At 34.7% G+C, this 15,220-nt stretch overlaps 2 protein-coding genes across 6 annotated transcripts; both read right to left on the bottom strand.

The window, feature by feature from the left end:
* Nucleotides 1-3,869: 3,869 nt before the first annotated feature.
* Nucleotides 3,870-14,818, bottom strand: LOC115701081 (uncharacterized). Of its 5 annotated transcripts, none has more exons than XM_030628780.2 (9): nucleotides 8,481-8,699; nucleotides 8,304-8,380; nucleotides 5,594-5,696; nucleotides 5,390-5,452; nucleotides 5,258-5,305; nucleotides 5,105-5,158; nucleotides 4,430-4,484; nucleotides 4,285-4,326; nucleotides 3,870-4,181 (listed from the first exon to the last, which is right to left on the bottom strand). In XM_030628780.2, exons 3-9 carry the CDS (start codon nucleotides 5,666-5,668, stop codon nucleotides 4,138-4,140), a joined length of 381 nt encoding a protein of 126 aa, XP_030484640.1. In that variant the 5' UTR covers nucleotides 5,669-5,696; nucleotides 8,304-8,380; nucleotides 8,481-8,699; the 3' UTR covers nucleotides 3,870-4,137. The 5 variants fall into 5 exon arrangements, 4 of the variants coding, with proteins under 4 accessions (XP_030484640.1, XP_030484639.1, XP_060958877.1 ...); XM_030628779.2 differs by having other exon boundaries at nucleotides 4,261-4,326; nucleotides 8,481-8,698; XM_061102894.1 differs by having other exon boundaries at nucleotides 4,261-4,326; nucleotides 4,436-4,484; nucleotides 8,481-8,698.
* LOC133030593 (uncharacterized mitochondrial protein AtMg00310-like) lies at nucleotides 10,075-10,428 on the bottom strand. The gene has a single exon (XM_061103385.1). It carries the CDS (start codon nucleotides 10,426-10,428, stop codon nucleotides 10,075-10,077), a length of 354 nt encoding a protein of 117 aa, XP_060959368.1.
* Nucleotides 14,819-15,220: the final 402 nt, after the last annotated feature.

The raw sequence follows: 15,220 nt of genomic DNA, 5'->3' as shown, positions 1-15,220 counted from the left end.
TTGGAAAGTGGCTGGAGCATTGGTCATTTCGAACGACATGACTAGAAATTCATAGTGGCCATCATGTGTGTGAAACGTTGTTTTATATCTTCTTGCCAGACTTGGATCTGATGGTAACCAGATTTGAGGTCCAATTTAGAAAAAATTAGAGCACTATGAAGTTCATCTAAAAGCTCATCAATAACAGGCATTGGAAACTTATCTGGTATTGTCACTTTATTTAGAGTGTGGTAGTCCACACAAAATCGCCACGAACCATCTTTCTTTCTGACAAGAAGAACGAGGCTACTGGTGGTGGGTTGAATTATTCCCACCGTAAGCATGTTAGACATTAACTTTTCAATATAATCTTTTTGAGAATAGGCATAGCGGTACGTTTAACATTGATTGAGGTTGTTTCGGGCTGTAGGATAATGGCATGCTCATGGGAACGGTTCAGGGTAGACCTTTACACATTTCAAACACATCAGCTGGGATTTGAGAATATTCTGGTACAGTTTGACCCACATTATCGGTATCATGGCATGTGTAATTGAACTCTAAAATGATGCCTTGTGGCTTAACTTGAATCTTTTCCATTATTTTGAGAGATACCAAAGACCAATCAAATGAGGGGTCCCCTTTGATTAGAACCCTTTGTTTGCCAAGATAAAATTCTATGGTTTATAACTTCCAGTCCACACTACTCATACCAAGTGTAGCTAACCATTGCAGCCCTAAGATGATATCGGCACTTTCCAAAGGCAAAGGCAAGAAATCATCCCAAACATTAATAGCCTAGAAGTGTAGATTCAGATTGCAAATTCCCTCACATTTCATCGAGTCTCCATTCCCCAAAGTAACTCTGTAAGCCTTAGTTTTCGAGATGGGAATGTTCAAATTGGAGACTAAAGCCTTAGAAATAAAATTATGAGTAGCTCGTGAGTCAATGAGAATTACCTCTTCTTTAGTATCGAGGTGTCCTTTGAGTTTCATGGTAGAATTTATATATAGGCCAGCCACGAATTAGAAAGAGACTTCAATTTTTTTTTTTTTTTTGCACTTTGGTGGATTCCAGCCCCACAGTCCCTTCCTCTTCCTTCTCGGAGTCTTGTGTTGACTCATCTTCTTCGATGTCTTTGGGTATCATAATCATGTGGCGTTCTTTCTTCTTACAACAATGTCCTAGAGACCACTTCGCTTCAATTAAATCTCAAAATCAGTAAGTTTGCAAATTTTTGTTGTAGAATTGGCGAGTGAAATTTGGGTTGAGGGTCTTTCATCCCTTGTTGCAGTGTCAGGAATATTCAGGCGGCTTGAGCTGGGGTAGTGCTACCATGTTTTCCTATTCTTATCCTCAATATCTTGGACAATTTCCATGGCTTCATTCACATTTCGAGGCCAATTGATTCGTAATTCGGCTTTCAACGATGGAAGTAGGCCATTTATGAATGTACTTAGTTGCACAGCTGGATCCACAACTCTTATTGGTGCCAGTTACTTGATAAATTGTTTCTTGTACTCTAAAATTGTCCCTTCTTGTCAAACGGTCAAGAACTGGTCAAATAATGACCCCTCGTGAGAATCTCAAAAATGATGGAGTAGTAATCTCTTCATTTCCTTCCAGCTATGAATCGTTCGCTTGTTACTTTCATATTGGTACCAAAGAAGGGCATCACCTGAAAAGGAGATGAACACTGCTTCTATTTTCTCATCATCTTCATACCCATGGCAGGCGAAGAATCTTTCAGCCTGTAGTATCCATCCATCTGGGTTTTCTCCATCAAAATAGGCATTTTAAGTTTTTTCAGTCAATTCTCATGATGATATCAAGTATCGTTATGATCCTTCTCTAAAGAAATCTTGGTAACACCTTGTTGCAAACAGAATTCTGATGTCAAAGGTGTTCCCATGGTTGTGCGGCAAGGTTCATGGAGACTAGTATTTTTTGAAAGTTCCAATTTGTTCACTGACCTTTCTGTCTCATCTTTTTGCTTGCTCCTAGCAGTTGCTAGTCCTTCTTCTCTGGTTTGTTAGACTGTTCTTGATCTTTCTTGAACTTCCAATAGCGCTTTGAACTATTGTTGAATCATTTCTTGAAGCAATTCTTGAAGTTGTAGTTGAATTCACAGAGCTAAACCCTTAAGCGAATCATTGAGACAATCCTTGAGTCCTAAAACCTCTGACTTTAAGGCCTCAAATCCTCTTCAAACACCATGATTGTGTTGGTTTCTTAGGCATCGTGTCCGCAGTCACCGCACCGAATTGATAGAACTTTCTTTAGACCTGAATGTTTCTATCTACAATTCAACACACCAAAAAATTAATCCCTTACAATGATTACTTTATTGATATTAGTGGCCAATATTACACCTAGCTTTCGAGAGGCTAGTCTCTCCAATTCAACCATTCGAGAGGATTTTCTCTCCCAATTAAGTCACAACTCATCTAAATCTTAGCTATCCCCAGTTAGATTCTCAGCTTCCTATTATAAGATTTCGCCAATAATTGAATTTGACCCCTGCCCCCCTTATTACAGCAGCCACTAAAACAAATAAGAAAAGTAAAGGATAAAAATACTAAATGACCCTTATATACTTAACAAGCCCTTTTAACAAATTAAACTTCGAATTTATGCTCATCACGTGGCCTCCTAGCATATACTAAGTGGAATGGAGGTTTATTAGTGGGAAAGAAAAGGCTGAGAAAATTTAAGTAGTATTTTTAAATGAAATAAGTAATTTAGGGTATACAATAAAATGTGAATATATTACAAATATTGAACAACTTAGGTTTAAGTTTTTATTCTTAACCTATAACATGAATAAAATCAAATTTCTCTTTCAAACTCTATTGGAACATGTCCTTGAATAATAATGTTAGTTCGAACTTTAAACTTGAGTTGGGGGTTAGTGAATGAAAGTAAAATTATAATTTTGATATGGTTTGAAATTTGAACCTACTTCGCACTTCACCACTGAGTTCCAAAAATGCTTGAATTACTTCTATACTTATTTTTCAAAACACAACTTTAAAAATAAAATCAAATATTATTGTCAACCAAAGCTAAAATATTCACATGCTTATTAACGAAGATAGTGTTTGGTAATACTTTTGTTTTTAAATTTTTTTAATCACACAAATTAAATTAAATCCTTTAAATTTATTTTTGAAAAACAAAAAATATGTTTTATAATTACGTTTATTTTTCAATTTAAAAAACAAAAACAAAAGTGTCCTAAAAATATCATTTTTATTTGTTAATTTTATTTAAATCGCATCTGGGTTCAGATTCAGGACCAAAGTTAAATTCGAGCTTGAGTCCGAATCTAAATCTAGATCTGAGTCCGAGTCAAAATTATCTAAGACCCGAGTCAGTTACAAAATCCGAATCCGAGTCAGGGTTCTAAAATATTGATTAAGGAAAAAAACTAATTAAAAAATTTTAAAAGTGATTTTTTTTTTCAAAATTTTAATTTTAATTTTAATTAAAAAATGAAAACAATTTTATAAAATATGATTTTACAAAATATTCACCTTTTTTTATTTTAACAATACATAAATATATAAACGCACCAAAGAAAATAACAAAAAAAAAACCATTCAAATAAAATGTTAGTATGGAAGGAAAAACATAATAATTATATAGTATGAGAATATGAGATGGAAATCAAAATAGCCCATGGTGCTTCACAAAAAAAAAGACTATTGAAAAACGATTATGTATGAGCACCAGAAAATAGATAGTATAGGAAAACAATGATGTAAACGTGGAAAGGGATACACACGTTGCCAACCTCATAAAGAACAACCTTTTATGTAAACGAAACAGTTTTTTGTGATGTAATCATTTAGTCCTATAACATAACGGGCATGAAGACAAGGGAACATATTGAAAAATGCATATCTTTTTATTCTTTTCAAATAGCTCTTCGTTAAAATGGGGTCGTAATGTTCCACTAACGAAAAAAAATCTTGGAACATAGAAGTAACGATCCATATTGTTCTAGGTCACAATTGCAGAAACATTGGTATCTGCATTTTCTTATACGCAATATCAAACATCGTTGGTTTATTAATCATATGAAAGTCAATGATACCAGAATAACAGGCCAATGATACTAATGATATGAATGTTCAAGCCGAGCGGGCAGTCTCTCATTCATTAGGGGTTGCATCTTCAGATGGAACACTTGCTCCATCTACAAAAATATAGCAAAAGATTGCTTCAGTAATTTCTGAGATTGCAGAAAATAAAAAGCTTATAGCATCAGTACTAACCAACAAGATTTCTAACTGTTATACCTTCATTAGCGGTTGCATCTTCAGATGGGGCACTTGCTCCATCTACAAAAAATAAAGCAAAAGATTGCTTTCAGTAATTTCTGAGATTGCAGAAAAGAAAAAGCTTATAGCATCAGTACTAACTAACAAGTTTTTTAACTGTTACCTTCACCTGTAGGGGCATAAGGGGACTTTCGGTATCGTGTCTGTTGTTGTGTGGGCTGCAAACACAAGAACACATCACAATTTAGTGAATCGAATAGCATTAAACCACAAAAAGCAAGCACTTCATCTTTTTCCTATCCTAACCAGGAAGGTAGGAAGACACACTGCTGGCAACGGATTGATTTGCATCGAGCAATGAGCATTCTTTTCACTTAAGGAATAATTGTGAAACTAAGGTCATGTTCTGTTCTATAACTGAAATATACAGTTGTTTATCAGAACCTAACTTCCAACACGGTTTGCTCTGATATGATAAAGAATAAGATTTACTGCACCACCTTAGGATGACTGGATGGCACAAAATCAACTATTCCCCTTAATACTCTGAATTAACTATATTCAGGCAAACAGAAATCTGATCAAGACTCTTGTTTGCTATCTAAAACAACTGATTAGTTCACAGCTGTCTAGGTTAGCATTACAGAGTTTGTAATTCTTTTTTATATAAGCCATGCTCAGTAGATGCTACAAATTTGAAACTACTCTAAGAAAGTAAACTACCATGCCTTGTGAAATGTAGCATGAAAGCTTATAAATAGCAATAAATAAATATATTTGCAACATGATATAAAACAGCTCAGAGGACTGTTATTTTGACAAGGGAATGGAAGAATACCTGCAATTTTGGCCTAAGGGCTTCCAGTGGTCCTTTTGGCTTCTCAACACCTTGCTGTTATCATAGAAAATACGGGGTAATTAACCTACTAGGTTCTTTGATTCTGCAAAAAAATCAAGTCCCTATATAATGTTGGTGATACAAGAATGATACCTTTCCAAGTGCCCAATCAGCAGAATCAAAGTACGCACGTTCATGGTCCTGACACCATTCCAAAGTCTTAGATGAAGCCAAAATAATAAGAGAAACTGTTTTAATCCATTAATACCAGAGTTCAAAAATCACCTTTGAGATGAGTGGTGGTTTCTTGGGCATAATTCCACCATACTTTTTCTTTACAGCTGCCTCCTACAAGAAGTAAGAAGTTAGAGTTAAATGCAAACTTTGAGAAATTTATAGCAGCACCATAACAATATAATTTCAGCATGTATTTCACTAGTGGTAGTTTCCAATTTAATCGTTCAAAAGAATCTCAAATATGAACCCAACCTCTTCTTTTGGTGATGGCATGACTTTTTCAGACTCTTCTTGTTGCTGCATTTTTGTATCATCTTCTCCTGACATAATGTCTTTGTGCCACAAAAGCAAGCAGCTTCAAAATTAAAGAAATGATCAGTATTCCATGGATGCGACTACCTTCTTTCATGGATCTCATTTAAACATAAAAAAAAAGAACAAAATGAATGATAAACTTATAAATCCCATCTACAACTTGATGTGACATGCTTTTGTAACCACAGTTGACAATGAAGTATAAAAAGCTAAAGACATAATTCAACAGTAGTATTAGTTCAAGTATCAAAAATGTGAGAATAGAGTAAAAAGATAAGAAGATGGGCCTAACATAAGAAGATGGGCATAACTCATTAGTTCAATCTTCCAGCTTTAGAACAGAATACCCTCAAACCACTATTTTTCATATTCCCCAAGAAGCAAACAAAATAACAGTAACAGCCTAAACATTTGAAAAACATATATAAACACTCAAACAAATCCAAGTATTCATATCTTGTTTATGCCAAAAGGCATAACTTTCTTTAGCTCTGTATATCTAGCAATAACATGTCAACACCATAACTTCCTTTTCATTTGAATTTCCTGAAAGTTCATATATATTAGATATCTACTAGCGTTGTAGCTCCATAAATTATTGCCAACATGTTCATAGATAGTAGATTCGAGAGTTTGAATTAAATCACAGCTACTTTTCTTTATTATAGCTGCTGTTTGTTAAGGGGAAAAAAAGTACTCTAATGAGGGTTTTCTTATTTTCTGGGGAGTACTTTTACGTTCAAAAATTCCAATCTCCAATCGCTTATGTTGTTGTTGTTTTCTTTTCCCTTATTATTTCTTCACAAGTTTTGTTAAACCAATTATCTATTTTCTATGTTATATTCAAAATATGTTCAATACAATAAAAACCTTTTTAAAGCAAAAAACAAAAAAAAAACTTGATTTTAAACAGCTATAGCAACATTTCACCAGCATTCATCTTGAGAATAAATCATAATTGGATAAACTGAACAAATAAATTACTATATTAAACAACAAAAAATCCACGAACCATCGATTTTTCATCCCAACGAAAGAAAGCTAAATTGATTAAAATACATACATATTGCAAATCAGTGAACTACATATAACCTGAAATTTGGTTAAAAACCTAATTGAAGCGAAAGAACGCAAGATCTATAATGAATCATTTTAAATATATGACTACAAATAAATTTCAGAGCCAATTACGAATGCTAATCGAAAACAAACCGAAAATAAACAGTAAGGTCCTTACCAGCAACAGATCGAAATCAGAAACAAAGGGAGAATGATTGATCAGAAGAGAATACAGAGATTGAATGTAAGAGAGAGAGAGAGAGAGAGAGAGAGAGATGGGGTTTGTTGGGGGAGAAGACGTGACATGGTTGTGGTGCAATAACTATTTATTTAATATCTTAAATTTTAGGGTGCTTATATGATACAACCCTTATGGTTGTATTATAACCTTAAATTTTTATATGATAATGTATTATAGTTATTTATATCATTGAGACATAAGACAATAGCCAAAATATATGTTTCTCTACAGTTACATAGTCATGTGGCTAAATACAATTACGAGGAATAAAACTAGTGCTCCAGTACTAGTCCCACTCCAAGAACAGATTATCATAAAAGCCATACTATACCATACAAATGGCAATCCCATACAGATGGAAGATATAATAAATATGGCATATCATCATATCATCAAATAAGAACGTAAATTTAAACATAAAACAAAAGAGAAAAAGTAACAGGACCATAAAGTATTCTTCAGTATTCTACTATCATTTAAACAAAAATATTATCACTTTCTAAGGACACCCATTAGTCCCAAACCAAATATGTCTTTATGGAATAAGAACATGTAAAAGTTAGTACTGCCCATGGCTTTTCATTGCTCTAATCAAATCCACTCTTTCTTCTTTCCTGGTGTAAATAGTTACTGCCCAATGCCCACCTTCACCTACCTACTATAAAAAAGATAGCCTTACCAGATTTTTAGACTTAAATACGAACACAATTCTGACAACTGAGTAAATAATCTGACAGAAATACACCAGAAAAATTGGCCACAGAAAAACAGAGAAAAGTAATGAGACCCATCAAGCGAATAAGAATGATTTCAAAATTATATTGATGAACCCAAAAACCAAACCACAACCAAATCAATTGCGCAAACACACTCATACAAAAAAAAAAAAAAGACCCAACAAATTTCTATGGAAGAAAAATGACCAAAGAGAAAAAGAGAAACAACACAAAAGGAAACCCAACAAAAGATACAAATAAAAATGCAACAATTTCATGTAAACAGCTTCAGATTTCAACTTGATTAGCATGAAAGTATTCTGCAAACATATCGATAATCAAAGACAGTGACTATGTCTTCCCTTCATTATATGCAGGGACAGATAATCAAGTTAAGATTCAAAAGAACAAATTAATATTCAAAAAAAAAAAAAAAAAGTCTCAATTAGCTTATAAAGTTCTCAATCTTCTTCTCGTAATACCAAGAGCAAAAAAAGACTATGGAGATGAGGAGTTCCACTGAGAAATCAAATCAGTACTTTCAAAGCTTCTAAATCAGATCCAACAATATAATTTCAGACAAACAAACTTTACCAAAAAAAAAACAAATAATTTAAGAAGCCATGTATACCTCTGATTCTGAGCTACCTTTGAGCGTGAGAGAGAGCTATGGAGATGAGGAGTTCCACTGAGAAAACAAAATCAGATCTAAATCCAAAAAAAAAACCAGTTAAATAAATGTGTAATATAGCTAGACACACACATACCAGACGAATTAGAGAGAAAGAGAGAGAGAGAGACCACATACCAGACGAATCTGAGAGATCGATCTCGACAGAGGGCACAGTGAATTAGGGATAGATCTGCCGGAGAAGATGAAGATGCTCTTCACCGAGAAATTCAGTACCGAACGGAAAAATAGAAGAGATTCGGGTGAAGGAGAATATCGGCTAATACGCCAACCCCCCAAAATAATACAATTTATCCTTATATACTTTTTTTTACTAATAATACAGGATAGATTAATAGATTGTATTAAAAATTAGAATAATTAGCAATTTTATTCTTTTATTTTTGACTTTACTTTTTTTTTTTTTTAGAAAAATCTGTTAATATTAAAAATAAGAGTCATTAATAACAGCAGAGTAGATTGTAGAAGGAATTTTCCCAACTAAGTAATAATTTCATTCAATCGAAGAGCAAATTTAACTAAAGCATGAGTTGCTTTATTAGCATCTCTTTTAACATGAGATACTTTTGCTCCAGAAAAAGAGAATAAAAGATAAGCAATATCATCTACTAAATCATGAAAATATATTATAAATCTAGTAGAAGACATATGATTAACAGCATAGGCATCTAAAGGGGAATCTGTCTTAAATTTGCAGCTGGTGCTCAATTGCCCATTTCACACTATAGAACATAGCAGCAGCCTCCATTTCTTTGGGAGAAAAGCATCCACGGATAAGCTTTGAAAAACTAGCAACAATAGTGTCATCGTGGTCACGGATTAGAGCTCCAACACCTATGATAGCCCCTGCTTGATCCCTTGCTGCATCCATATTTAGCTTGAAAAAATCAGCAGCTGGTGGCTGCCATTTAGGCAAAGACCTTGCAGCCACAGATAGATGTGCTTGAACATTGTGACAATCAGAATCAGTTACTGTTGGTTTATGAGTTGTGGCCTTGTGATATTGATTCAAATGAGAAGTAAAGAAAGAACAGATAATATCTGCTGGTTTGGGCTTCGTACCATGTATTTCTTTGTTTCGTTCTGACCAAATACACCACATTAGACATATGATCTTCTCTAAATCAGCATCATTGTGAGCAGCAGCAATGTGGGAGAAGATATCATAACCTTTAATGTTACCAATATTCGGTATAGATACATGGAAATTGAACTTTCTCCACACAACCTTAGCACGATCACATCGAAATATTGCATGTCCAACTGATTCCCACGCGCACTTACAAAGTGCACAAGCCGTAGAAGAGGTGATCTTTCGGTGATAAAGATTCACAGAGGTAGGGAGAGCATCATTTATGAAGCGACAAGCAAAGATTTTAACTTTTTTGGGCAGCCTTAGGGACCAAAACCTGTTCCACCATTGACGGTTGGAAGATGATGAAGAATGTACATTCATAGATTCCAAACTCTTAGCTAAGTGGTAGCCAGATTTGACAGTGTATAATCCCATGTCAAAATGATGCCAGATAAGCATATCCTCTCTTGGAAAAGGACTTAGAGGAATTGAAAAGATACGTTTAATATAAATAGCTCCAAAATGATGTTCTAAGATCCTTGCATCCCATTGCCTATCAGTTGAGATATAGTGGGCTACCGTGAAAAGAGGATCACCACAGTATGAGTAAGGGGTAAATGTAGTATTGCCAGGTAACTATGGGTCCGAAGCACATCTAATCTTATTCTCTGTGCCAATTTTCCATCGCAGGCCTTTCATCAATAGATCTTTACCATCACAGATACTTTGCCAAGTGAGGGCAGGTAAAATGTCTTTTTGAGCCGAAAGGAAGTCACCATTCTTGAAGTAGCAGGCTTTGAGAGCTCTTGCCAGTAAAGAAGAAGGATTCTCCAATATCCCCCATGCTTGCTTCGCCAAAAGAGCCTGATTAAAGTAGATGAAAGAACGAAATCCCATACCACCATCAGCTTTCGAAGAACACATGAATTTCCATTTCTTCCAATGGATCTTAGAGTTGTTCGTATTAGATCCCCACCAAAAATTAGCCATCATAGATTCCAGTTGGTTAAATATTTCTTTGGAAGGCTGAAACAGCTCGTGGCATATGTTGGAATTGATTGAACCACTACTTTTAAAAGTACTTCCCTACCACCAATTGAAAAAAGTTTCGCATGCCATTGATTCATAAGCTTCCAAATACGATCTTTGATTCTACTAAAAAGTTCCTTCTTGTCTTTTCCAGCATACGAGGGAAGACTAAGATATTTTTCATGCAGAGCACAAATAGGCATACCCAGTACACTATTGGATCGATCTTGGATGACTGAAGTAACATTTGGTGAGAAAGACATGACGGTTTTATCAGTGTTGAGAAGTTGTCTTGACGCTCTATGATAAAGATCTAAGGCCATGTTGACTGCTTGGCATGAGTCTTTGGTTGCTTGACAAAATAGCAAACTATCATCAACAAAAAGAAGATGAGATACAGCAGGGGCTCCTCTAGCTATTAATAATCCATTTAGATGCCCCAAAGTTTCCTCATTCTTTAACAAAGCTAAAAGTCCTTCAGAACGGATAAGAAATAAGTATGGTGATAACGGGTCTCCCTGACGAAGACCTCTTTTAGGAACAACAGAACCTTTGACCGCACCATTCAGATTGAAAGAAAGCTTCGCTGATGAAACACATTTTAAAACCAGATTGACCCAACTAATTTCAAAGCCCATCTTGATCATAACCGCTTGGAGAAAGTACCATTCCACTCTATCAAAAGCTTTACTCATATCTACTTTTAGTGCCGCGTAACCCATTTGACCTCATTTCTTGTTTTTGAGACAGTGAACCAATTCAAATGCAAGAAGTACATTATCAGTGATGAGTCGATTAGGGAGAAAAGCACTTTGATTTTCAAAAATAACATGAGGAAGAGCCTCCTTGAATCTGGCAGCAATGGCTTTGGAAACCAACTTATAGAGCACGGTATACAAACTGATAGGTCTATAGTCACTCACAAATTTAGGGATCGATCTTTGGAATCAATGTAATCAGGGCTGAGTTAATAGCTTCCATATTATCCCCCTCATTCAAAATTCTAAGAGTACTTTGAGTAACCAATGGCCCAACTATATCCCAATGATGCTGGGAAAATATGGCAGACATACCATCAACTCCTGGAGACTTGTCTGGAGCCATAGAATTGAGAGCAGATTTAACTTCAATAGCAGTATAAGGCTGAAGCAAAAAGTGATTCATCTTTGGTGTGATGGCAGTATTAATCGTGGCAAGAACAGAATGCAAAACATCATCATCAACGCCATTAGAAGAGAACAAATTAGAGAAATAATTGTCAATTTCAACAACAATTTCCTCCTCTGTTTGCACCATACCACCACTGCTGGTTTGTATTTTTTTGATCTTGTTTGTAGCATTTCTAGATTTAGCTCGAGAGTGGAAAATTTTGGTGTTGGAGTCTCCACTTTGGAGCCAATCCACACGAGCACGTTGATGCCAATAATGCTCTTCTTTTTCTAGTTATTCATCCAAAATTTTGTCAACATTCTCCACCCTTTGGATATGTTCAGATGAGATGTCCCTACTGTTATGCAAAGTTGCAGAAATTTTATGTGCTTCAGCAATGTCTCGGCTCATGCTACCATACTTAGAAGTGTGCCAGTTTTGTAAAGCAGTAGAGCATGCTGCAATATTTTGCAGCAGGGATACCGATGGTTGGCAATGAGAAGGGACATACCAATTCGATTGGACAATGTCTCGACATTCCGAGTCTTTGAGCCAGAATCGCTCAAAACAAAATCTGGTTTGTCTCTTGTGATTAGTAGCAGGCAGATTAGGAGTAGAGACGACATATTCAATCGCTCTATGATCTGAGTGATAAAAATCAAGGTGAGTAACACGAGCTTCGATGAAAAACTCAAACCATATATCATTGAAGAAGCCTCTATCAAGCCTTTCCCGAACAAAATTCCCATTATGATTCATATTAGTCCAAGTAAATTTGTCACCATTGAATGGAATGGCCCGAAGTTTACAAGTATCTATGGTTTTCCGAAAATTCCCCATAAGAATATCACTTTGTGGAGGCCCCCCCTCTTTGTCCTCATTTGAAAGCAACTCATTAAAATCACCAAGAACCAGCCATGGTATGCTAGGATCATTTGAGACAAGACTACTCAATAAGTTCCAAGTATTGATTCTTAAATGAGTTTCAGAAGCGTCATAAAAGGCTGTGAAATGAAATTGGTGGCAATTATCCGACGAAACAAAAATATCAAAGTGGTTCATTGAGTAAGAATTAAGAGTTACATCTACATTCACCATCCATAACAGCAACAATCCACCCTTTAAACCCATCCTAGGGACTTCAATTCTATTACTAAATTTAAGAGAAGAATGAATACGATCTATAGAATTACATTTCAACTTTATCTCCATAAGAAAAAGCAAATCAGGACCCTACTCTTTGATTAGCAGCTTTAGATGCCTGAATGCCAAAGGTTTCCCAAGGCCCTGTTATTCCAACTTATTATTTTCATGGATGAGGGTGGGGTTGCTTAAGTGCAACCTCCGCTGAACAAGATGAATTCACATCAGTTGAATATGTGGACACACTAGAAACATGCTGAAAAGAAGGATCATCAACACTTGAACTCTCTTTTTTGTTGCTGCAACATCTCTTGAGAACACTTCAAAAATTATCAGGGTCCACTTGCCTCTTAAAAGATTTGCAAGTATCATTAATATCTTCACTTGCCTCAGAAAAAGCAACTGTTTTTCCTTTCTTTTGTGCAACAGCAGTATAGGCATCAATGTTATTGGTGAGTGGATCATGAAGGGTAGGATTAATGGGAGGATGGATAGTTTCTTGGGTATGAGATGTTGGTATCACAGGAGTCACCTCAGGAGGGAATGTGGTGGGAATGTAAGAGGGAAATGGCAAAGGTAATTCAGGACATTTTTCTTTTTGGTTAGTAACCGTAATTTCTGGTTTAGAGGATTCAACAATGGTTAAGGATTTTGGTTGTGGTGAGGTTCCAATAGCCAAATTTCGATGCGTGTAAAGGGAGGGAATAGATGAGGCGATAGTTTTCCTAGTTAAGCGGGTTAAAAGAGGATAAGCATTGGCCTTTGAGAAATCGTTTCAGTATTGATCATATCCTGAAGTTGGGAGTTTGTCACCAATCATTTGTGGGCCATATGGGAGTTCAAGATCCACTCCATTATCCACCAATTCCATAAAAGCCAAGCATTTGTCAAACGGGTGACCAAATATACCACAGTGAACATAGAACACTGGGAGGTTTTTGTAGCAAAACTCGAGCCAATGTTCATCTTCTACCTGAGGCAGAGTAACCATTTTCCCTCTCATTAGAGGTTGAGTGACATCAATTCGGACTCCGGTACGCATGAAAGAACCTCAACCCTCATGGAGTGAGTCTTCATGGACATCTATGAATTCTCCCACCCATTTTCCAACTTTCTTAGCCAATGCTCTAGATTTGCTTAAGAAAGGAAGACGATGGGTTTGAACCCAGAACTGAGCATGACAAAGGTCCTCCTTGGTAACATTCTGCAGAGATGAATGAGAGTGCAGCAGTATAAGTTGATTAAAGAAATGTCATGGTTCACCAGAGAGCACTCTTTGTTGATCGCCTGTACATGCCAAAGTTAAAAGAAAAAGGTCAGAATGCATTTTCGAAACAATGACTTCAAAACGACACTTATTGCTCCAAAATTCTCCCATCTTTTTTATGAAGGTCTTCGGGTTGACAGAGTTAGAAAGGCATCTAGGCACCAAAAAGAATTTAGATGAGTGATTAGGATCATTGAGATCAGATTCAGAAAGGGTATGCACTATTCTCTCTTTCTCAGATAGGTTAAGAGTTGAATTCATATCTTTAATAATAGATTCCATACAAGGCCAAGAAAATGAAAATAGAAAGCGCAAGAATAGATCATAAAGGTTGTGGTGGTATTTATATATGGGTTTATGACACAACATGTAGATCATGGAGTTGGTATAAACTGAAAAACTTAGAAGAATGAGGGTGGGAAGGTGGGTAGTTAACGATGGACATGTGAGAAATGGAGAAGAAGAACCCAAAAAACTGAAATAAACTACTACAGAGGAAAACCCCACTCAGGCACTTTTTTTTTACTTTACTTTTTTTAAATATACTAATTGTTAAAAAAAAAATAAATTTTTATATTTATAGAAATTTAGTTTTCTGTTAGGTTCCGTCCTATTATTTTATTTAAATGTTAAGTGTCTTTATAAACTAGCAACTCTACCTCATAAACTTTGACGATTATCAAATTATACTCCTCAAAATAAAAATGAGAAATATTCAACATTTTTTTAATAAATCTTAAAAAATTAATTTAGATCTTAAAATAAATCATTTTGAATGATTAAGAAAATTAAGAAAAATTAAAATTTTAAAACTAATTAAATAATTTAAAAATTATTTATTTTTTATTAAAAAACTCATTAGATATTAAAAAAAATACATTAAAAATTTAATTTTTGTAAAAACTAAATTTTACGGGAACAAATTTGAGTCTATTTTATTTTTCTGAAAAAAATGTAGATTTATTTAAGTAAACATAACATTTTTTAGATTAATTTCTAACTTTTTTTTAGAATAATTTTATATTTTTATCAAATTTTTAATTAATTTTCTTTATTTGTTAAGATATGAGTTTATAAAAATAAATAAGTTTGATTTTTTCTTCAAAAAATCTTACTTTATTTAAATTATTTATTAGATTCTCAATAATTTTGGTTTGATTTTTATGATAGGTGTTTATAAATAAAATTAAGTTT

This window comes from Cannabis sativa, chromosome 8 (genome assembly GCF_029168945.1).
Source record: "Cannabis sativa cultivar Pink pepper isolate KNU-18-1 chromosome 8, ASM2916894v1, whole genome shotgun sequence".
Lineage (NCBI taxonomy): Eukaryota > Viridiplantae > Streptophyta > Magnoliopsida > Rosales > Cannabaceae > Cannabis > Cannabis sativa.
Note: the sequence above shows the minus strand (reverse complement) of the source record. Positions and strands in the feature narration are given on the sequence as shown.

Excerpts from the sequence above, each read along its gene's own strand:
- LOC115701081 (XM_030628779.2), bottom strand. The coding sequence starts at position 5,668 with ATGTCAGGAGAAGATGATACAAAAATGCAGCAACAAGAAGAGTCTGAA. Across the intron at positions 5,453-5,593 it reads TGCCATCACCAAAAGAAGAG|GAGGCAGCTGTAAAGAAAAA; the intron begins GTTGGGTTCATA and ends TACTTCTTGTAG. Across the intron at positions 5,159-5,257 it reads CTGATTGGGCACTTGGAAAG|CAAGGTGTTGAGAAGCCAAA; the intron begins GTATCATTCTTG and ends CTATGATAACAG.
- LOC133030593 (XM_061103385.1), bottom strand. The coding sequence starts at position 10,428 with ATGGCTAATTTTTGGTGGGGATCTAATACGAACAACTCTAAGATCCAT.